A 24826-nucleotide genomic window follows, 5' to 3' on the forward strand; every position below is an offset into this window, starting at 1 on the left:
CTATCGTCGGAGATACGGCGGGGTCAGGTCATTAGGGATCCAGTGTATGACTCCTATCGTCGGAGACACGGCGGGGTCCGGTCATTGGGGATCCAGTGTATGACTCCTATCATCTGGGGACATAGAGGAGTCCGGTCATTGGGGATCCAGTGTATGACTCCTATTGCCTGGGGACACAGAGGAGTCCGGTCATTAGGGATCCAGTGTACGACTCCTATCGTCGGAGACACGGCGGGGTCCGGTCATTGGGGATCCAGTGTATGACTCCTATCATCTGGGGACACAGTGGGGTCCGGTCATTGGGGATCCAGTGTATGACTCTCATTCTGAGGTTCATTCTGTAAATGCTATTGGTCCCTTCCTCCTCATCAAGAACAGTCACTGAGGCTGAGATTAGAAGTGACGAAGGCTTTATATATAGATGACAGACAGGAGGCGCAGAGAGCGGATAGTAAAGTGACAGAGGAGACGGACGCAGAAAAGACGAGCTCTGCACTGACAGGGAAGAGAGCGCAGACTGATCCCCCCAGTGAGGTTCACCGTGGCCATGTCTGGGGTGATCGTGACTCGGAGGGCGGGCGGCCCAGCCTTACATTACTGGCTGTCTCTTCTGTCAGGGGATACAGAGATTGTGCAGAGTCTGCTAGAAACATCGGGTGACGTCCTGCACCCCAACTCTGTGTTTGATACGAGTGACGTGGATGAATGGAGGAACTATCGCTACAACACCGCAGCCCTGCGTATGTGACCAACATGGGGGTGCACCCGGAAGTCAGTGACCCCAGAAAAGAGGGAGCCCAGAAGTCAGTGACCCCAGAAAAGAGGCAGCCCAGAAGTCAGCGACCCCAGAAAAGAGGCAGCCCAGAAGTCAGTGACCCCAGAAAAGAGGGAGCCCAGAAGTCAGTGACCCCAGAAAAGAGGGAGCCCAGAAGTCAGTGACCCCAGAAAAGAGGCAGCCCAGAAGTCAGTGACCCCAGAAAAGAGGGAGCCCAGAAGTCAGTGACCCCAGAAAAGAGGCAGCCCAGAAGTCAGTGACCCCAGAAAAGAGGGAGCTCAGAAGTCAGTGACCCCAGAAAAGAGGGAGCTCAGAAGTCAGTGACCCCAGAAAAGAGGGAGCCCAGAAGTCAGTGACCCCAGAAAAGAGGCAGCCCAGAAGTCAGCGACCCCAGAAAAGAGGCAGCCCAGAAGTCAGTGACCCCAGAAAAGAGGCAGCCCAGAAGTCAGCTACCCCAGAAAAGAGGCAGCCCAGAAGTCAGCGACCCCAGAAAAGAGGGAGCCCAGAAGTCAGTGACCCCAGAAAAGAGGGAGCCCAGAAGTCAGTGACCCCAGAAAAGAGGGAGCCCAGAAGTCAGTGACCCCAGAAAAGAGGGAGCCCAGAAGTCAGTGACCCCAGAAAAGAGGCAGCCCAGAAGTCAGTGACCCCAGAAAAGAGGGAGCCCAGAAGTCAGTGACCCCAGAAAAGAGGCAGCCCAGAAGTCAGTGACCCCAGAAAAGAGGGAGCTCAGAAGTCAGTGACCCCAGAAAAGAGGGAGCTCAGAAGTCAGTGACCCCAGAAAAGAGGGAGCCCAGAAGTCAGTGACCCCAGAAAAGAGGCAGCCCAGAAGTCAGCGACCCCAGAAAAGAGGCAGCCCAGAAGTCAGTGACCCCAGAAAAGAGGCAGCCCAGAAGTCAGCTACCCCAGAAAAGAGGCAGCCCAGAAGTCAGCGACCCCAGAAAAGAGGGAGCCCAGAAGTCAGTGACCCCAGAAAAGAGGGAGCCCAGAAGTCAGTGACCCCAGAAAAGAGGGAGCCAAGAAGTAAGTGACCCCAGAAAAGAGGGAGCCCAGAAGTCAGTGACCCCAGAAAAGAGGGAGCTCAGAAGTCACTGACCCCAGAAAAGAGGCAGCCCAGAAGTCAGCGACCCCAGAAAAGAGGCAGCCCAGAAGTCAGTGACCCCAGAAAAGAGGGAGCCCAGAAGTCAGTGACCCCAGAAAAGAGGGAGCTCAGAAGTCACTGACCCCAGAAAAGAGGCAGCCCAGAAGTCAGCGACCCCAGAAAAGAGGCAGCCCAGAAGTCAGTGACCCCAGAAAAGAGGGAGCCCAGAAGTCAGTGACCCCAGAGAAGAGGCAGCCCAGAAGTCAGCTACCCCAGAAAAGAGGCAGCCCAGAAGTCAGCGACCCCAGAAAAGAGGGAGCCCAGAAGTCAGTGACCCCAGAAAAGAGGGAGCCAAGAAGTCAGTGACCCCAGAAAAGAGGGAGCCCAGAAGTCAGCGACCCCAGAAAAGAAGGAGCTCAGAAGTCAGTGACCCCAGAAAAGAGGGAGCTCAGAAGTCAGTGACCCCAGAAAAGAGGGAGCCCAGAAGTCAGCGACCCCAGAAAAGAGGGAGCCCAGAAGTCAGCGACCCCAGAAAAGAGGCAGCCCAGAAGTCAGTGACCCCAGAAAAGAGGCAGCCCAGAAGTCAGCTACCCCAGAAAAGAGGCAGCCCAGAAGTCAGCGACCCCAGAAAAGAGGGAGCCCAGAAGTCAGTGACCCCAGAAAAGAGGGAGCCAAGAAGTCAGTGACCCCAGAAAAGAGGGAGCCCAGAAGTCAGCGACCCCAGAAAAGAAGGAGCCCAGAAGTCAGTGACCCCAGAAAAGAGGGAGCCAAGAAGTAAGTGACCCCAGAAAAGAGGGAGCCCAGAAGTCAGTGACCCCAGAAAAGAGGGAGCTCAGAAGTCACTGACCCCAGAAAAGAGGCAGCCCAGAAGTCAGCGACCCCAGAAAAGAGGGAGCCCAGAAGTCAGCGACCCCAGAAAAGAGGGAGCCCAGAAGTCAGTGACCCCAGAAAAGAGGGAGCCCAGAAGTCAGTGACCCCAGAAAAGAGGGAGCCCAGAAGTCAGTGACCCCAGAAAAGAGGCAGCCCAGAAGTCAGCGACCCCAGAAAAGAGGGAGCCCAGAAGTCAGTGACCCCAGAAAAGAGGGAGCCAAGAAGTAAGTGACCCCAGAAAAGAGGGAGCCAAGAAGTCAGTGACCCCAGAAAAGAGGGAGCCCAGAAGTCAGTGACCCCAGAAAAGAGGGAGCCCAGACGTCAGTGACCCCAGAAAAGAAGGAGCCCAGAAGTCAGTGACCCCAGAAGTCAGCAACCTCAGAAGTCAGGGACCCCAGAGGTCTCTGACCCCAGAAAACAGTGACCCTAGAAGTCATCAACCCCAGAAAAAAGAGGGAGCCCAGAAGTCAGTAACCCCAGAAGTCAGTGACCCCAAAAGTCAGTGATGCCAGAAAAGAGAAAGCCCAGAAGTCAGCGACCCTAGAAGTCATTGACCCCAGAAATCAGTGACCCTAGAAGTCAATGACCCCAGAAGTCAGCAACCCCAAAAATTACTGACCCTAGAAGTCTGCGACCCCAGAAAAGAGGGAGCCAAGAAGTCAGTGACCCCAGAAAAGAGGGAGCCCAGAAGTCAGTGACCCCTTTCTGAGCAGAGGTCTCTGCTTCTCCCAACAGGGATCTGGTCTCTGACGTACGAGGAAGAATTCACTTGCCCTCTCTATGTGACAGCGAGTCGTGGATACACAGGCTGCCTCCGGCTCCTGCTCCAGAAGGGGGCAGACGTGGATTTTGCTCCAGGTGGGGAGAGCGCTCTGCATGGTGCCTGTGAGAACGGTCACAACCAGTGTGTGCAGCTCCTATTGAGACATGGCGCCAACCCCAACATGGCATCCCAAGATGGCTTCTCCCCACTGCACCACTGCAAGACACCACAGTCCTATCAGTAAGTCCTCAGCACCGCTCTGTCTGTCCCATGTAACACCATAGATATCACATAGTAGATGTTGTCTGCAGTCTTATCTAACACTACAGCTATCACATAGTAGATGTTATCCACAGTCTCATGTAACATCCACAGTCCCATGTAATACTATAGATATCACATAGTAAATGTCGTCTGCAGTCCCATGTAACACCATAGATATCACATAGATGTTATCCGCAGTCTCATGTAACACCACAGATATCACATAGTAGATGTTATCCACAGTCTCATGTAACATCCACAGTCCCATGTAACACCACAGATATCACATAGTAGATGTCGCCCGCAGTCCCATGTAACACCATAGAAATCACATAATCAAGTGGATGACTGGGTGGACTATTCACCAACAGCAGAATTTGTCTATAATTTATTTATTTATTTTACTCACTTATATGGCGCCATTAATTCCTCAGCGCTTTACAGACATTATTAGCACTGTCCCCATTGGGGCTCACAATCTACATTCCCTATCAGGACAGGATGTCTTTGGAGTGTGGGAGGAAACCGGAGAAGCCAGAAGAAACCCACGCAAACACGGGGAGAGCATACAAACTCCTTGCAGATGTTGTCCTTGGTGGGATTTGAACCCAGGACCCCAGCGCTGCAAGGCTACAGTGCTAACCACTGAGCCACCGTGCTGCCCACTCCAAACACAGTTCTACTTTCCAAACTCTATTTTTTGCTAATCATTAGTGATGGGTGAGCAAATCATAATGCTCGAGTGCACTATTTGTGAAAGACCAACAATCGTCCATCACTACTGCTAGAGGGCCAGCAGTCAGCACTCACTATTGTTAGAGGGCCAGCAGTTGGTCCCCACTATTGTAAGAGGGCAAGCAGATGGCGCTCACTATTGTTAGAGGGCCAGCAGTCTGCCTTCACTATTGTTTGGGGCCAGTAGGTGGCCCTCACTCTAATTTTAGAGGGCCAGGAGCCGGCCCTCATTCAACATTTTAGAGGGCCAGCAGCTAGTCCTCACTATGCATTTTTGGAGGGCCAGCAGCCGGCTATGCTTTGCATAGCCATATATTTTTTCTGCAATGTAATGTATGCATCTGAGGTGGTCAAATTTTCTTTTTTTTTAATAGTATTAATACTTTAAAGTTTGAAACTTGCAGGCGGCCCTCACAGTTTATAGCATGCCAGCAGGCAGTCCCCACTATTTTTGGAGGGCTAGCAGGTGGACAGATGAGACCAAGATAGAGCTTTTTGTTAAAGCACATCATTGAACTGTTTACTGTAAATGGAATGAGACCTACAAATAAACAGAACAGGGTACTTACAGTCAAATATGGTTGAGGTTCAAAGATATTTAGGGGTTGTTTTGCTGCCTCTGGCATGGGGTGGCTTGACTGTGTTCAAGGCATCACGAAATATGAAGATTCCTAAAGAATTTTGGGTTGCAATGTAGTGCCCAGGGTTAGAAAGCTGGGTTTGCATCCTAGGTCATGGGTCTTCCAGCAGGACAATGATCACCGCAAACATACTTCAAGAAGCACCCACAAATGGATGGAAACAAAGCACTGGAGAGTTCTGAAGTGGTAATTCCAGCTCCAGTAGCGTAATGTCTCCCACCACTACCTCTTACATACAGATGCTACAGAGAAACTGAAAATGGACACATTCAGTCATTTAATTTTGCCTGTTTGCGCTATTCCTAGTGCGATTGATCACCATACATGAATTGCTGATAAGAGAGGTAATATTTGAATCGGCCATGAAAAGAGGGGTTTTTTTGGAAGTGGCAGCAGCAAGCTGTGGAGGAACGCAAGCAACCCTGCCTACTTTGATGAATTTCTGAGTACAGATCACCGTAAAAATCACGAATCTGTCAATGAGTTTTTTGAAAAAAGCAATCAAGTTATAGACAGTGGAAGAGATATATGTGACCAGAATGAAAACTCATTTCCAACAGATGATAGCTAGCATCTACCCCTATACTAAATGCAGCTAACAGCGGTATTAATAGGGAATAGAATAATGGTTGTTTTTTTTTCGATTGCAGCATCAAGGACTGATATTTCTTGAACCTTGCTGGGTAATATAGTGGAGCATTTCGTATCTACTCAGCCTGATATGGAGGAGACCAGGATATTCTGTACTTACTGTACAAAGTCTCCTGTCCCAGCTGTGAAATCCTGTCTGTAGTGTGAGAATTCCCTATGTGACGACCACCTGACAGCCCACAACAAGGCACCGGATCATATACTAATAGAACCCACCAGCTATTTTGGTTTCCAAAAAATGTTCCCACAACTAGAAGATGGAGCCTCAGAAAAGCATTTTTTCCCATTACTAAGGAGTGGGTCTCTTAGATTGGTAAAGCATATGCACTAAGTGCAAGGGGTGCCAAAAATTAGAAGGAAGCACTTTAAAACCCCTTTGAAAAGATGTAATAGAGGGCATCAGAAAATATTTTTCCCATTATTAAGGAGTGGGTCTCCTAGACTGGTAATGCGCATGTACTAATTGCATGGGCTGGAAAACATTTACCCCTTGGGGGTATACATATATATTTTATAGAATGTTAGAGGTAGGCCACTAGAAATTATTAATGTGGGCATCACAAACTCACTTCAAAAATTTATAGCGAGGGTGGCATGATCACCCTGTTGATATGGTGGTGAAGGATGACATAAAAAAGATGAAATCCTGAAGCGTATACCCATGTCTGGGTGTGAAGAGGTGCATGGGAATAGACAAGAAAAAACCACTGGATTCGAGATTATGTTCTGCTGCTATCATTCAGTGGTGTTGAGAAGTCTGGCCCAATCCAGCCCTTGTTCATTTTGATAAGAGTCAGCCTGTCAGCATTTTCAGTTGACAGGCGAATGCTCCTATCAGCTATAATACCCCTGGCGGCACTAAAAACCCGCTCTGATAAAACGCTAGCGGCAGGGCAGGCCAGGATCTCCAAGGTGTAGAGAGCCAGGTCATGCCACGTGTCCATCTTGGATACTCAATAATTATAAGGCACAGAGGAATCACGGAGGACGTTGGTACGGTCGGCAAGGTAGTCCTTCAGCATCTACCAAAACTTTTCCCTCCTTGTCAGAGTACCCCGCGCATTAGGGCCTGGATGGCAGGAGGGTCTGAGAATACTGTCCTAGAACTTTGAGAGTGTTCCCCTGCCTCCGTTGCATCTTTTTGTGTCTCCCTTTTTTTAAATAAATCTTCAACTAAGGCCTTCTGGTACAGCAACATTTTAGTAGACCTCTCTGCCACGGGAAGTAGAGTTGGAAAGTGTTGGCCAAAATGCGTACAATGCAAGGGTCATGGGAAAGGCAGCAGAATATAAACTCAACCATGTGTGCCAGACTGCCAACAACGAAGACTTCTCTGTCCCCACCAAGAGGATGACTGGCCATCTCCTCCTCGTCGTGCTCCTCCCCGTCCTCCCTCTCCTCCTCATCTTCAGGCCATCTGTCACGCAAGGTATGGGAAAGACTTAGTGCAACACAAAGGGAAGAGGAAAAGGGAGCCCAGACTCTAGGGAAAGGGGGGAAAGTGGAGATCTCCTAGGTTTATCTAGCGTCACCTTGTCTCCCCTAACGTCCCTGTATTGGCTCTTAACCAATCGCCGCATGCGTACCTTGCCCTGTCTTTCCCTGGCGTTTGGCTCAAGCTAGGGAAGGGAGGAGATGAGCACTAGTCGATCTCCACTAAACACTATAGACAACAAGATAGGACAAACATGGGGAAAAGTGCTTAGCTTTAGATGACTCCATACAAATGCACAAATATGTCCTCAAGCTCCAAAGAGGAAAAGGTACTGCTCTTGCTAAGCCTTCACAAGTAATAGTGAATATCGCCGGCACCTCCCTCTAGAATACACCAGGTATTTATACACCCAGGCCAGGGAGTTAATTTGCCAGAGGGAGGTAGCTGCTGGGTCCTAGAGACAGATTCTAAGAAGATGTCTGTAATGCCAAACGTAGAGATATCTTGCAACTAACTGCAGGGCGACTGTCTGTCACCTCTGACACACCCGTGACCCCATCCATGCTGAACAGAAGGGTTGAAGGTGGTGTGACTAGTACCGTCTGTGGAGCAGCAACCATCTCCTGTTCCTCCTCCTCCTCATTATCACCAAATCCACGTTGAGAAGATGAGGTGAGACTGGGCTGTGTAGCATCACACTATATAGTTTCTTGCTCCATCTCAACTTGCTCCGCCTGCAAAGACTCCACTTTAATTGTGAGCAGCGAGCGCTTCAGTAGACAGAGAAGCGGGATCATTACATTGATTATGGAGTAATTGCTGCTCACCATCTTGGTCGATTCCTCAAAGTTTTGGAGAACCGCACAGAGATACCTCCACTAATGCACACTTAGCTTTGGGGGAGGAAGGTGAGAGCAGTTCTGCCATTCAGGGGGCTGAGTCCAGAGAAGCAGAAGGGACATGTGTTTTGTAGCAGTCAGACTTGGGACAGAGAATCAAGGAGCATCAGAAAGTCTTTATAGGGAGAATGAGAGACATCCTTCAGGACAGCAGAAGGATTGCATGGCATTACCCAAAGAGACACAGATTTGTATTCTATATGATTCTAGCCTAAGGGTACCGGCCCTGACTGGAAAGATTTGGATCTGCTCCATTTGACCATCAGAGAGACATGGATACATTTTGGGGAGACCAGGGTCGGGACGAAGAAGTCACCTGGCCCCATGGATATGTTGTTTGGGGTTGACAGGAGGGACCCACGGGTCGCCTGCAACCCCCGGAGACATTTGGAGAAGACAGATTGGGACCCACCGGTCATCTGGCCCCATGGAAACTCTCAAAGAGGCCAGGGTGGGACCCTCGGGTCTCCTGGTCTTGTATCTTGATGTACTGCTAGCTTCCTAAGCTTGCTGCTACCTTCTCTCTGTGGGGGCCTGCCAGAAGCGGGGGGCCACTGGTTGAGGTAGTCAGCCCTGGAAGTCTCCAAAGTCACAGCTGTTCTATCCCAGGCGGGCGGAGAAGGAAGGATGAGACTGTGTAATGTTCCACCATCTTGGGCATTTGCTGGGACTGTTCTGTGTGTTTCTTGTCCGCTTTGTGGTTCAATAAAGTATTGCCACGCTGTTTTACCATCACCCTGTGTTTAGATTATTATACTTGATACCAAATCTGAATTTATCAGATATCCTATATGCATCGTTGATGCTCATATAACAAAATATGCATCGGACTAGATCAATTCGGAAAATATAAATTAACCAGCAGAGAATTACCGAACAAAAAAGATCAAAGATAGACAAGTTCCTTAAAAAAACCTTTAATGAATCATGGTTTGGCCAATAATTGGCACTGCATAGAGAGACGCTCACACAATAATGATATATGTTAAGGGGAATACAATATCCCTGTATGATATGGACATGATATGATTGTTGATACAATTACCAGCTATATGATCGTCTAGACACTGTAGATCATTGACTATATCCTACACAGCACTAATCAGGCACTGCAACATCAAGTTCATTGAAGCTATATTGGCTATTAGTTGAAAAAGTGCCTAGTGCAATAAATAATCCTATTTCATAGCATAAATACAAAAAACATCGCTCATCCAAATCATGATACCCATAAGTTAGAAAGTGCCTTAGTGCAATATATACTAGGTTACAAAAATGCCATATAGATGCATAATACAGCTAAAACAATCAAGAGTAGAATTAAATCAATATATCTGTATGTATATGGTATAACTTTCTGTACTATCTGTGTGCATCAACAGGAACAGGCAATTAATATGGTACATGATTATCCAGAGGGTATATATAATTAAGTTAATCACATAGTACATATGGGAAGATACAGTCAAATTCACAATAAATTAAACACAAATAGGTTAACAGATAGCATAGTGCAGTCAATGATTTTTCAAAAAGGTGCTGTAAAAGGTCATAATTGTCAGACTACAAGTCTTAGCTGGAATAGAGCTGACATGCCAGCTTTTCTCTATATAGTGCTGAATATGCTCATATCCATATACATTACCAAAGACGTGTAGGCGCCTTGTGTCTCTGGCCACCACACTGCCTCTTCCTGCCTCTTGTGGTGCTAGAGATCCCCCTCCCTCTGCGCTGCTGTCCTCGCTCTGCATGTTACCTTCCCAGGTTGGGTCAGTGACTTCATCGTCCACCACCTCGTCTTCCACTTCCGCATCCTGGTCCCCCTCCTGACTTGCTAGCAATTGTATCTCATCATCATTCACCTCTTGTGACAGTAATTGCACTTTACCAACGTTGCTGTCTTGTGACTGTGGCTGCTCAAATATTTTTGCATCGCCACACGCAATGTCCTCATGTCCCCCTTGAAGCGGGTAGGGTCAGAGGCCAGAATCTATAAATGGAAATTTGAACAGCACAACACAACTTCGGAGTGTCCAAGTGTGGGATCACTTGTCTCCGGGCACTTAGCATGGTGGGATGAAGGAGGATCAGGGTGAGGAATATGCGGTCCAGATTCACGGCTACTGAGACTTGACTGTGTGGAAGACAGGGTGGTGCTGGCAAGCTGTCTGGAAGCATTATCTGTTATCCAACCAACAACCTTTTCACACTGGTCTGACATCAAGAGTGGGGTTCCGTGCCCCCCAACAAAGTGAGACAGGAAGCTAGGTCGACATGATATGTGTGTTTGTTGTGCTCCTGCAGCAGGCACAGTTTCACCTTGCCCACGGCCTCGGTGTGCAGCATCAGCATCACGTCCAATTTCCCGTCCCTTACCATGTGCCTTGCCCATTTTAAATTATGTATGATATTTCTCTGCTTCAAACAACTTGCAGGATTATTATCGCAGTTCAATTTTCCCACCTCAGATGGACTTGTACACTGCAGTAGCAATATAGCGATGCTATTGGTTATCGGCCAAATTTGGATGTATGTTTTCAGCGCACAACTGGCACAGTTTAAATGGGGTATGATATTTTGAGGCTAAGAAAATGTTGCAGTATTTGTATCGCAGCAAATTTAGCACACCTCAGATGGACTTTTCCACTGCTTGCACTATATAGCAATGCTATTCCAATCAACCAAGTCTGGCTGTATGCTTTTAACGCACAACTTGAGCACTATAAATAGTGTATAATATCTCCTTTCACAACAATTTGCAGGATTAAGAGCAAAAATAATATTAGTAAGCCTAAGAAGTGCTATTATTATATTTCCAGAAGAAGAAAGGACAGGCAATGAACCCTACCCTGTCCTACACTATCCTTCTACAATCTCTCCCTAACTACTGCTAACAGCAGTGTCAGGGATCCCCACAGAGACAACACTGGGGAGATCACACAATATCCCACCGCTGCCACCAATTTATCAGGAATTCCCACATAGCGACGACACCATAAGATCACGCAATATCTCACCGGGCCGTAACTGTGTCACGGATTTCATCCGGAATCGCGAGCACACGATCCAAACTACTCCCTACTTAGGTATCGGCAAGCGATCACTGAGAGTATGGCGTCACACCTCTGGATTACAATGCATGGAATATGTGTTTACACCCTGTACTGTTACTGTCAGCTTCACGATAACCCAATTATTATTATTCTCTGCCACCACTGACCGAGTTTGAAATATAATACAGGCCTGGCCGGACGCCTGTGTTTTGGTAGCGTATATGGCTTCGGGGCAGGGAACGATTACAGGACAAAAGAAACAGAACTATTACATTTTATATTTAATCCAAAAGGGAGGCAGTGTTTAGGAAAAATATACAAAGATTTTACAAAGGAGACATTAAAATTCATAAGTAGTTACACAAAATAATAAGGATTAAAGAAGAAACTTACACTATAAAGATCGCTGCGACGATTCAATATAGGTGGAGGGAAACGCTCCGCTTAAACTGTTATCGAACAGGGTCCTCCTCTATGATAGACATATACTCCTGGACAAAGAACTCGGCTCCAGCCTCAATAAACTATTTTATGCTGAAGGGAGAGACCCAGTGTGATGGCATCACAGGGGCTGGGCTCCACCCTTCAGATTTGTATTAAAAACCTGTGTTATCGTGATTTGATCCCAGAAGCCAAAAAGTGATATAATATTTTCTATTAATATCTTGCCTTCGTTTAGAGACCACACATCTCATAGTTGTAGTCTGCTATTCTGGTGTTCTTGCGCTACAGCTCTACATAGAGTTTTTCAGCGACAGAAAAATATCCCTATCATTCCCTAGCTGGTCCTACCCCTAAAAATATGGGTCCCGTTATTGTCGGACGTATGGAACTTCAGTTATTCCATATTTCATATCGGAGTCGGCGTGTCTATAAACTTCTTTTTGGAGCTCGGGAAGCAAGCTCCAACAATTACACGCAAATTATTGCAATCCTGCCACTAATTACACTCTGAGTCTGCCAGGGACAAGATGCTCGCATCTTAACTAGTTTGGTGGCACCACTTGGCTGCCAGTGTTTGTTTAAGGACTTACTCATGACTGTGTTAATTGGGGCTTTGTGCTGAGATTTTTATGGAGACAGTTCTTGTACTGACAAGAGGTGAGTAGGGGCTTTAGGGGGGAGAAATGGTTGATATTTTCCTGACAAGCAATATTAATATTGATTAGAATTAGCCCTAAGAAGGACTGTTGTTGTAGTTTAAAGAAATATAAATGTGGTCGAATCCCTGCCTAAACGCAGCTAAAATTCTCTCCCTCGTTCAGCAGCAGCTCTCCCTACCATGCCTGTTTCTGGGGTAGACAATGATGAGCATGGGGTCCCGGGTCTTATATAGACACGATGATGCTATGCAGTCAACCAATCACAGTAATGCCACTACCAACATTAATCAAAAAAGACTGACCGTCACTTACAAAACAGAAAACTGGTGTGTACAGGTGCTTACTAAGAGTAGCCATCACCATTTATAACTAATAAATAAAGGAGCACTCTGTAACGCTAAGTATGCGAATATGAAGTATATGAAATGTGAATAGCATTACTGCACTAGAAAATAAAAATAATTCAGAAATCTCAGCGCATAAATTGGCCAATTCATATATACCTGGTAGCCGCGGTAAGGCGCTTCTCATTACCAGGAACCTACCAATGTGTCTCCTTTTTTGATCAAAAAAAGTATACAAGCCGTCCCACCAGCGGCAAGGTGACCCTAAATTGGGACGGTACCTATACTGCCTATATTAAACAACTATTAATATAGGCAGTATAGGTACCGTCCCAATTTAGGGTCACCTTGCCGCTGGTGGGACGGCTTGTATACTTTTTTTGATCAAAAATAGTTCACTAAGTACCCTATATTTATTATGCAACTTTGCTTTACATTTATATATAATGATGGTAGGGTATGAGATATATTTTTGTCTTTTGTAGGTTTTGCTTCTTTTTGCTAGTGTGAACATGCTCCTATTTCTTGCATGTCTACCATCTTAGACCTCAGTTCACATTGCTTGGTTTTTTGTCTTGTTTGCATTCTGTGCAATTTAAGGGTGTGGCATCCCCTTTGTTGAGCTGATTGGTATATATGTAGCTTACCACGGGCCTGGGTGGTCTGGAGTTGGGACCCGGTCCTATTTGTCTACCCTTTTATATGCATTACTTCAACTTTGATATACAGTAAGGTTTTTAATATGGGCAGTATAGGTACCGTCCCAATTTAGGGTCACCTTGCCGCTGGTGGGACGGCTTGTATACTTTTTCTGATCAAAAATAGTTCACTAAGTACCCTATATTTATTATGCAACTTTGCTTTACATTTATATATAATGATGGTAGGGTATGAGATATATTTTTGTCTTTTGTAGGTTTTTTTTAATCCAGATACTAGTACCTGTATTGTTCCTGATTCCCTCCGCCCTGAGTGCCTGATTATTGAGCTCCCAGCCTTTAGTCAAGCTCTCCTTGCACCTGCTGCCTCGTCCATAACTATATTGCTTCTCCCGTGTACCGACCTCTGGCTGATTCCTGACTATGCAACCTGCTTATCCTTCAAACTATATTGCTGCTCCCATGTACCAACCTCTGGCTGCTGCCTGACAACTCTACCTGCTGGTGCTGCCCCTACTCCAACCCAGGACCGTTCATAACATGGGCTGTGGGGCCTCCATGCTATGCATAGGGGAGCTGTGGGGCCTCCACCCTATATATAGTGAAGCTGTGGGACCATCATGCTGTGGGTCCTCCATGCTATAAATAGGGGAGCTGTGGAGCCATCATGTTGTGGGGCCATGATACTGTGTATAATGGGCTGTGGGGCTTCCATGCTATGTATAGGGGAGCTGTAGTGCCACCATACTGTGTATAATGGACTGTGGGGCCTCCATACTATATATAGGGGAGCTGAAGGACTTCCATGCTATATATAGGGGAGCTGTGGAACCATCTTAACATGTGGGGGCACTTTAGGGGCATCATGCTGTGGGAGGAATTATACTGTGTTGGAGTTATTGTGGTGGTATCATATTTTGCTGGAGGCACTGTGGTGTCATCATAATGTGCATGAGGGGGACTCTAGGGGTGTATTCATAATGGGGATATCATGCAATATGGGGGCAATTATTAGGGTATAATACTCTATAAGAGCCATAAAAGGGGTATGGTAGTGGATGAGCTTCAGTATAGGCATAATTACTGTATACCTGCCGTAATACGTGTCCCTCTCCCTGATTTTAAAAGTTGGGAGGTATGACCCCGCCTACTCCGCCAATTTTCTTTTTAGGAGGCCCATATAAAAGAGGCCAATTAGGACTTTTGCTATGGGGCCCCGTGATTTCTATGGACGCCACTGCCTGAAGTCCAATGTAGCACCAGAGATGTCACAGAGTAGGTGTCACCCATAGTCCTATGTACCACTTGTAGGATTTTATACTCATTCAGCTGCGTTAGAGGTGGGCACAGGATACTGTCTCTTTAAAATGTCCAAGGCAGGTATATTCAGGCTTCATAAAGCGCACTTTAAAAGTAAACAAAACACAGCCTTCTCCGGCACAAAGTAACAAAACAGGAAAATGAAAAGTCCATATAGTACTGTGGGTTCGCCCGCTCACAGTCAGTGTCTTTTAGCACAGACACTCTGGAGGTCTCCACACCTCCAGCCACAGACACTGAATGAGACACTCGGTCTCCATTTTATACGCACGCCCTGGGGTGGGGATATGTGAGCAGCCAATCCCCCCCATCTCTTATGATTTCAGCCTAAAAACTGGCCCTGATACGGCCTATTAACCCTCTCAGCACTATGTGTGCTGGAGCATGCTTTCATCACTGAAGCTACCAACCTCAGTGATACATATCTCCCCTCAAGGACATGTCCGGCGGCCATCTTACACACCACAGATATCACATACTAATCATAGCTTCCAACGTCCCGTATACAGCGGAACAGTCCCGATTTTGAGACTCTGCCCCGCTGTCACGGCCGAGATCTACTTGTCCCGCACGCAGTGAAAAGTAGCCACCACGCCCCCTGTAGCCTCGGGCCACCTCCCCCCGCACTCCCCCTCTATGAACATCGCAGGAGCAGTGCTCCATCCTGCAGAGCACGCCGCGGCCTCCTGTGTCAGCGCGGTGTGCCTGAAAGGACGGGAATGCTGATCCTGTGTCTGCTCTGACTACAGGCAGGCACTGCTGCTGCGCTGCTGGGGGTGATGACATGGTCGCCTGCCTGGCACAGCAGAGCTGCTGGGTCCTCGCTGCACACCCAGGTCAGCTCTGCTGTAACTGCCGCCCCTATGGAGACTCGGGCACAGGGCGCAGTGGAAAATGTGTTAAACCACACACCACCTTTCTGGTGACAAATCCTGTGAAAAATGTCTGTGTGGACATCTATATGTATATTTCCCCCATAATTTTAATTCAGTTTATTAACCTGTTCACGACATGCTCCGTACATGTACGGTACATGTCGGGTCTCTTCCTTTGGTGCGGGCTCCAGCGCTGAGCCCACACCTTTCTGGGGACATGACAGCTGATCTGATCAGCTGCCATTGTGCCCCTAACCGCCACGCGATTCACCCGTGGCTATTAACATGTTAAATGTCAAACTCTGACAGCGGCATTTAACATGTCTGCAGCGGAAGGGCGTCACTAGTCCCACCCATCGGCGCTCGTGTCACATGAAGATAAGAAAGTTCTGGCGGCTCCGACTGTGAATGAGGGAACAGAAAATATCCCACAGGTCCCAACTAGAGATGAGCAGGACGCACAGATGCCGCTCCGCCGGCCCGGGGGGATAAAGAGCCGCCGGGAACCATGGAAGGTTAGAGATTCGTGGCCTCCTGTCAGCCGCCAGGTACCACTGATCTGGACGCTGGACCAGAGACCCGGGAATCCATGGTAACGGGGCGTGGACTGGGGTGTGACCAGGGGGCATGGCCACAATTTGCAGCGGCGCTACACGCACCGCATGATGTGTCCCTCTTTCTTTTTTGAAAAATTTGGGAAGTATGTACTAAGTATCACCTGAAGTCCCATGTAACACCATAGATATCACATAGTAGACGTCATCTGCAGTCCTATGCAACAGTCCTATATACCATAGTAGGTGTCACGCACAGTCCTATGTCACACCAGAGAAATTGAATACTAAGTGTCATCTGAAATCCTATGTAATTCCATAGATATTGCAGTCCTATGCAACACCACAGATATCACATAGTAGATATCATCCACAGTCCCATGTAACACCATAGAAATCACATAGTAGGTGTCACCTGCAGTCCTATGCAACACCATATATTTCATACTAGATGGTGGCCCGATTCTAACGCATCAGGTATTCTAGAATATGTATGCGGCCGACCGGGCGCAATCAGCAGAACATTGTTTAAATTTGGCGCCAATAATGCTGATTGGTTGCGGCTAGCGGCCGCGACCAATCAGCAGAGCGGTGTTTAAATTTGGCGCCAATCTCGCTGATTGGTCGCGGCTGGCGGCTGCGACCAATCAGCAGAGCGTTGTTTAAATTTGGCGCCAATCTCGCTGATTGGTCGCGGCTGGCGGCGTTGTTTAAATTTGGTGATAAAATGCCTGATTGGTCGCAGCCGCTGTTTAAATTTAGCGGTAAAATCGCTGATTGGTCGCGGGCAGCGTCCGCGACCAATCAGCACAGCAGTATTTAAATGTGGCGGCAAGATCGCTGATTGGTCGCGGGCAGCGGCCGCGACCAATCAGGACAGCGGTGTTTAAATTTTGCTCCAAGATCACTGATTGGTCGCGGCCGCTGTTTAAATTTTGCGGTAAAATCACTGATTGGTCGCGGGCAGCGTCCGCGACCAATCAGCACAGCAGTGTTTAAATGTGGCGGCAAGATCGCTGATTGGTCGCGGCCGCTGTTTAAATGTGGCGCTAAAATCACTGATTGGCCGCGGGCAGCAGCCGTAACCAATCAGCAGAGCGGTGTTTAAACTTTGCGCCAGAGGCCGCGACCAATCAGCGAATCGTATTGGTGAGGACCGGGGAGCGTCGCTGCTTGTGTGGCTACTTCCGCTGCGAGAAGCCGGGAGATGAGCGGCTGCTCGCAGCAGAAGTATCCCGACGGCAGCGCTGCTCCCCGGTCCTACCTTGACACCCTAGCCGCATGGAGGTCAGCGGCGCCGCCGCCGGTCAGGGTACTTCTGCTGCTAGCGGCCGGGAGATGAGCGCCTCGCGCCGCCTCATCTCCCGTGTGCATCGCCGCTGACCTCCGTCCGGCAGATGAGCCGCTAACGGCCGCCATCTTTTTCTCAAATCCCGCGTCGCTGATTGGCCGCGGCCGGACCAATGAGCGACCTGGGATTTCCTGGACAGACAGACAGACAGAAAGACAGACAGACAGAAAGACAGACAGAAAGACAGACAGAAAGACAGACAGACAGACGGGATAAGACGATTATATATATAGAAAGTGGGTGTCATCTGCAGTCATAAGTAACACCATTGATGTCACATAGTAGATTTCACCCACAGTCAGTCGAATGTAACACCATAGATGTCACGTGCAGTCCTATGTAACACCATATATAACACAGTAGGTGCCACCTGCAGTCCTATGTAACACCATAGGTATCATATAGTAGGTGTCACCTGCAGTATTATCTAACACCATAGATGTCACATAGAAGATGGCATCTGCAGTGCCATGTAACACACATCAGTCAGTAGATGTGTAGATAGTAGATGTCACCCGGGATCTCCAGTAGGGACGATTGGATGTGAATCCGTCGGCCAATTGGGCTGCTTGCTCTGGGGTTTTGGGCTTCCAGTCGGCTACCCACTCTCGTATTTCTGGGACCATTCTCTCTATAAGTTGCTCGAGAACGATCATGTCCCAGAGGGTATCACGACCATTGAGCCAACGGTTGTAGTGTCGTCGGAGTTGACTGCCAAATTCTACACAGGAGACCCCCTGGCGAGACAAAGTCCGGAACTTGGTGCCATATTTCTCAGCAGTGATAGTAAAAAATACCAATAGGGTATCCTTAACAGTCCAATAGTCCAGGCAGTCCTGAGGCCCAAGCGACTGGACTTCATCCCGTACCCAGCCAGTCAACCTAGTCCACAGGTATTCGGCCCAATCAGCTGTGAGTGCCTGGTGCATCAGCATCAGGGTCTCAAAATCTTGCAGATGTTCATCAACCTCTGTGTTGTACTCATTAAACACTGGCACGTCTCTATAGTGGAAATGATTTCCTTGGTTGTGGGCCATCATTGAAGTGGGCATAATACTACTCTGGCTTCATAACACACCCTGGCTTCTCCGAACGTCTCCATGGGTTCCAGGAGGGTCCCATCTGGCAACCAGGGACCAGGTGACCTCATTGTCCCAACCTGGTTTCCCCAAATGTATCCATGGGTTCTCTGATGGTCAATGGAGTAGATCTGTATCCCTCCAGCCAGGGCTGTATACCCTTAGGCTGGCATCTTGTAGAATCCAAATCTGTGTCTCTTTGGATGAAGCCATGCTATCAAGCTGCTGTCCTGAAAAGTCTCTCTGATTCTCTTTTCAGCACGATAGAAATCCCTGTTTATATGTACATCTGTGGCCAAGGTCATCATTCACAGGTCAGGGGAAAAGGTGCAGGGCTCATGTCTCATTGTTTGAGCATTTAATCAATTTGCATAACTTATACTCCTCTGCTCTCGGAGTCAACAAGCCACAAGGTCCACACAATGATTAATCAGCATATTAAGCAAACATTCATTGTTCACAGACAAAAAGAAGTCAACATTCAGGTTTATACAAATACTAGTCTGTCCTTCTTGACCCACCAAAGAAACACACATGAATTCAAAAGTCAACACAAAGATAATAGTGTATTTTCTGGCTTAACAAATCTAGACATCTGGATAATTGAGATTAGAAGCTGTGTCGTCACATTGCTCCCCCATCTTAATTAGCCAGACCTGATAGGATCCCAATCATCCTCCTCCACTTATTGGGGACAGTCCATCAGCATGTCTTTAAGCACAGACACCAATGTAACAGGTTTCACCTTCATGAGAACAACATTTTGTATCATCCAATTTCCTCAGAGCATATTCCATGTCTTCCTTGCAAATAAACTCCACACGTAATAGACGACAAATGACTCTTATCCATAGTGTCCACACATGCCGTTCTCAGCATCCTGTGGTTCCTGTATTAAATCTGATTGAGTGTCGGTGGCCTGGTATTCAATCCATTGAAGCTGGCACAGCTCCTGTAGTTGCCATTTCTTGTTGCGCTGTATATCTTCTCCGGTCCTCCTCCCAAGGCCGGGTGAGGTTGGACATGGTAGCATTCAAAACCCTCTGTGGGAGGAATTATACTGTGTTGGTGTTATTGTGGTGGTATCACCTCTAAGTGGATCCAAGTGAACTTATCTACCACACACCATAGATATCACATAGTAGGATTCACCTACAGTTCCTTGTAACACCATAGTGTCACCGGTGTGTCAGAGGTGACAGACAGTGGCCCTGCAGTTGGTTGCAGGAGATCTCTATGTTTGACATTACCGACATCTTCTTAGAGGCTGACAGTCTCTAGGACCCAGCGGCTACCTCCCTCTGGCTAATTAGCTCCCTGGCCTGAGTGTATAAATACCTGGTGTGTCTGAGAGGCAGGTGCCGGCGATATTCATTACTACTTGTGAGGTTTTAGCAAGAGCGGTACTTCGTCCTCTCTGGAGCTTGAGGCCGTGTGCGCATTTGTCTGGAGTCGTCTAAAGCTAAGCTACTTCCCCCTTGTTTGTCTACCCTAGTAGTCTATAGAGTTTAGTGGAGATCGACTAGTGCTCATCGCCTTCCTTCCCTAGCCATAGACATACGCCAGGGAAAGTCAGAGCGAGGCACGCATGTGGCGATTGGTGAAGAGCCAATATAGGGATGTTAGTTGAGACAGGGTGACACTAGACCAGTCTAGGAGGTCTCCACTCCCCCTTTCCCTAGTGTCTGGGCTCCCTTTCCCTCTTCCCTCTGTGTTGCACTAAGTCTTTCCCACACCCTGAGTGACACATACTGTAGATGCCACATAATAGATGTCACCCACAATCCCATGTAACACTATAGATGCCGTGTCATGGAGATATTAAGAAAATATTAACAATTTCTCCCTGAAGCCCCTCTCACCCCTCCCCTATAGTATTTGTCACAAGCGAAGAGCTGACAATCTAAAGAGCAATCTCTCTGCAAACTATCACCCACAGCAGAAATGCTGTGCACAAGAGAGGTGCTACCAACTAACTTAAATTGTGAGTGTATTTCCCCTTGCAGAGGCAGGGGATAATTAGACACAGACTCGCGACAATTTACATCTAGGCTTGATTCCCAGGACGTCAAAGGGAATTTTACCGAAGCCCCAGTCTGGCTGCCACCGATATGAAATATTGAATATTGTAAGTTCCATAATTCCGATAATAATGAGACCTATATCTTTAGTGACAGGGTCAGCTAGGGAACAATATGGATATTTTCCCATAGCTGCGAGCCCTTCCGGGGGGGCTGTGGCACAAAAGTAACAAAATAGCAGACGGCAGCTATACCATGTGTCGTCTCTGGAGAAAGATAAAATCATAACAGAAAATATGGTATCAATTTTGGGCCTCTACGATCAACCCTCTATAAGTTATCGCAAAAACAGATATCTAATAAAAATATGAAGGCTGGAGATCAGCCCCCGTGATGTCATCACAGGGGGTGTGTGGGCAGGTCTCCCCTTAGACATAAAATAATCCACGGAGGATGGATCAGGACTCATGTTGGAAGTACATATTTATGTGCAGCAAAGGTCTCGTTTGATATTGGCCAGAAGTGGAGTGCTTCCCTCCACCTATACTGAATCATCTCAGAGTTCTCTATAGTAAGTCTTCTTTAATCCTGTTTTAATTGTGTAACTGTCTATTCTGTACTGTAATTGTTCCCTTTTGTAAAATCTTGTATATTTTTCCTAAACACTGCCTCTGTTTTGGATTAAATATAATATTTAATAGTTCTGTTTCTTTTGTCCTGTAATCGTTCTCTTCCATGAAGCCATATACGCTATCAGAACACAGGCGTCCAGCCAGGCCTGTATTATATTTCAAACTCGGACGGTGGTGGCAGAGAATAAAATAATTGGGCTATCGTGAAGCTGACAGTGACCTACGGGGGGCGTATACCCATATTCCATGTGTTGGAATCCTGAGGTGTGACGCCATACGCTCACTGATCGCTTGCCGATACCTACGTAGAGAGTAGTCGGGATCATGGGCTCACGAATCCCTGACAAAATCCTGACAGGGTGACGGCAGCGGTGAGATATTGTGTGATCTCCCCTATGTCGTCACTGCGAAACCCTGACATGCCGCATAGTAGATGTCAGCCACAGTCCTATGTAACACCACAGACATTACATAGTAGATGTCACCCGCAGTCCTATGTAACACCATATATATCATATAGTAGTTGTCATCCACAGTCCCATGTAACACAATAGATGTCACATAGTAGATGTCAAGTGCAGTCCTATGTAACACCATAGATATCACATAGTAGGTGTCACCTGCAGTTCCATGTAACACCATAGATATCACATAGTAGATGTCATCCACAGTCCCAGGTAACATCATCGATATAACATAGTAGATGTTATCCGCAGTCTCATGTAACATCTGCAGTCCCATGTAACACCAGATTTCGCATAGTATGCTGTCGCCTGCGGTCCCATCTAACACCACAGACATCACATAGTAAATATAATCCGCAGTCCCGTGTAACACCAGATTTCACTTAGCACGCTGACGTTTGCAGTCCCATGTAAGTGCAGTAAGTGATGTGTTTGTCCTGTTTTACAGCTGCGCTCAGCTGCTTCTACAATACGGAGCCCACGTGGCCGCCCTATCGGAGGACGAGGCCCTCACCCCTCTGCACGTGGCGGCCGGCCTCGGGTTAGTGGAGCACGTGGATCTTTACCTGCGTTATGGCGCCGCTGTGGATAAGAGAGATGTCCACGGGGAGACGCCCTTGAGCGCTGCCTGTAGTCAGCCCCAGAGCTGCGAGCGCCTGGACCGCTACTATAAAGTGTGTCAGCGGCTCATTGACTGCGGCGCTGACATCCACACCCGCGACAACGACCAGCAGAGCCCCCTGCACCTGGCCTGTAAGAGCGCCAACCCCCAGACCGTGGAGCTGCTGCTGGAGCACGGGGCGGAGGTGAACGCCATGAGCTACAGCGGGAACACCGCCATGCAGAACATCCTACAGGTGACTGCCTACAAGCTGCAGAACCGGCCGGAGCTCATAGTGCGGGCACTGCTGAATCATGGCGCCATCCGGGTGTGGCCGGGAGCCCTCAGCAAGGTAACACATGTGTACCGTCACACCTGTAGTGCAAAGTATGGGGGAGCCGGGGGAGCCGAAGAGTATAAATTATTGCTATTGCATCATCAGAGAAATGTCTCATGGTATTATCAGCGATATGTCCCATCATGCCGTACTGTCAGTGATATGTCCGATCATACTGTCAGCGATAGTCCCATCATACCGTACTGTCAGTGATATGTCCCATCATACTGTGAGCGATATGTCCCATCATACCGCACTGTCAGTGATATGTCCCATCATACTGTCAGCGATATGTCCCATCATACCGTACTGTCAGTGATATGTCCCATCATACTGTACTGTCAGTGATATGTCCCATCATACTGTCAGTGATATGTCCCACCATACCTTCAGCGATATATATATCTCATCGTATCATCAGCGATAATCAGTGTCGTACCGCCTATGGCGGCAGGCCACGCGACTGCTATGGGGCCTGTGAGCCGGATGGGCCCGGTGTCAGTGCCTGTACCACGCACCCCCCGCATCGGGCCCCGCTCCGCATTCAACTGTAACGGCAGATGCCCATACAGTTGAAAGCAGAGCCGGCTTCAGCACCCACCCAGCGTACCCGGGCAAGTGTCAGGGCCCTGGACTATCAGGGGGGTCCACTCACCATCGGGGCCCGGGCCGCTCAGCTAGCATCTCCACAATACCCCCGGTGCTGCTGCTTGATGGCCGGCACTTCACCAGACATGGCCGCGCGCTATACACTGTGTGGCTATGGCTGGTAGTAATGACACGGCAGGGGCGACACACAAGCACAATTAAAGGCGCAGTGTCACCCCTGCCGTGGTATTACTACCAGACATAGCCGCACACCACACCATGTGCAGCCATGTCTGAAGTGCCTGCAATCAAGCAGCGCCAGAGGTCCTGTAGAGATGCTGGGGGAGCGGCCCAGGTCCTGACGACGAGTGGGTCGCGCTGATGGTCCAGAGCCCCGACAGTGCGTGGGTCCCGCTGATGGTCCAGAGCCCCGACAGTGAGTGGGTCCCGCTGATGGTCCAGAGCCCCGACAGTGAGTGGGTTCCGCTGATGGTCCAGAGCCCCGACAGTGCGTGGGTTCCGCTGATGGTTCAGAGCCCCGACAGTGAGTGGGCTGCACTGATGGTCCAGAGCCCCGACAGTGAGTGGGCCCCTGTGATGGTCCAGGGCCATGTCTGTGATGGCCCTCAGACAAGCCGGCGGTCCTGCACCGACACATGAGGAGCAGGACCGGACACAGTTCGGGGGCAGGTGAGTGAGGCTTGTCGTCAGCTTCCCCAGTCCCCATATTAAATATAATTCTAATGTCTGTGTGTATGACTGTGTGTATGACTGTATATATATATATTTATGTCTGTTTTATGTGTTTTTAAGAATGTATTCAAATATTTACGTATGCCTGTATGTGCACATATCAGTATATCTGTTTGTGTATGTGCGCATATCTGTGTACCATGTGCATGTGTGTGCAAGTCTATATACTGTGTGTGTGCATGTCTGCTTACCGTGTGCGCATGTGACGCGCCCCCTGGGCCGTGTGTGGGGGAATACCCAGAGCCGGGTCTCTGTGTAATGCTGAGGATTGTAGTCTCCGTGGCGACGACCCGCTCCCGTGGCTCAGGGTGGTCAAACCAGTGGCGGATCTGTTTATTTGGTTTTGTAATGTTTAAGTGTCCGACTACGCCACCTGTGGATTGCGGTCACTGAGAACCGCCGCTGCGGGCAGACCGCTGAGGCTGATGTCGTGTGCACAGCAGGGGGTAGTATAACTCCCCACGGGAGGAGTATAGCCTCAGGGCAGTGAGTGCAGATGGTGGGGGTGATGATGCGCGGGAGCAATAGTAATGACTCAGAGTCCAGTGATGCAGTCCAGGGTCTTTACTCACAGTTTTACACTCCAAGCCACTTCTGTAGATGATGGCTGCCCACGTCGTACTGTGCTCACCAGGTGAGGGGCCCGGCCAACTCCCAGGTACCTTTGGAGTGCTTTTCAGGACCCCCTTCGTGTGTCCTTTCTCTGGCCTGTCGTACCCCACAACTGACCACGTTTCTGTCCAGCTGCCTCGGGCCTTGGCGGGCAAACGTATGTTCCGTTTCCCTGGGCCCTATATGGTGCCTTCCTAAAGGGTGTAGTGAGGGGCCGTAACACGTGCAATGCCACGGCCTCCGGTTGCTAGCTGAGGGTAGTTGCTCTCCTCCACTAGATGAGGGATCCGGTTCCCTTTCTTGGCCTGACCCCCCTACTCTGGTAGCGGCAGGCGTACGGTGGCAACTGGCCGGTCCACATCCCTGGGG

At 48.5% G+C, this 24826-nt stretch overlaps 1 protein-coding gene across 2 annotated transcripts in view; it reads left to right on the forward strand.

Annotated features, from left to right (window-relative positions):
- The window catches only part of ASB10 (ankyrin repeat and SOCS box containing 10), a 127929-nt gene that overhangs the window by 43955 nt on the left and 59148 nt on the right, over positions 1 to 24826 (forward strand). Inside the window, exons 1-3 of one of the 2 annotated variants that reach the window (XM_073677113.1) lie at positions 446 to 740; positions 3459 to 3726; positions 22015 to 22519. In XM_073677113.1, coding sequence (XP_073533214.1) covers positions 548 to 740; positions 3459 to 3726; positions 22015 to 22519 — 966 coding nt within the window. In that variant the 5' untranslated portion in view covers positions 446 to 547. Of the gene's footprint in view, positions 1 to 445; positions 741 to 3458; positions 3727 to 22014; positions 22520 to 24826 lie in introns of those variants that run through there. The other variant, XM_073677112.1, reaches the window with a different exon arrangement.

This window comes from Phyllobates terribilis, unplaced genomic scaffold (assembly GCF_046119375.1).
Source record: "Phyllobates terribilis strain yellow unplaced genomic scaffold, ASM4611937v1 Scaffold_4__5_contigs__length_816908805, whole genome shotgun sequence".
NCBI lineage: Eukaryota > Metazoa > Chordata > Amphibia > Anura > Dendrobatidae > Phyllobates > Phyllobates terribilis.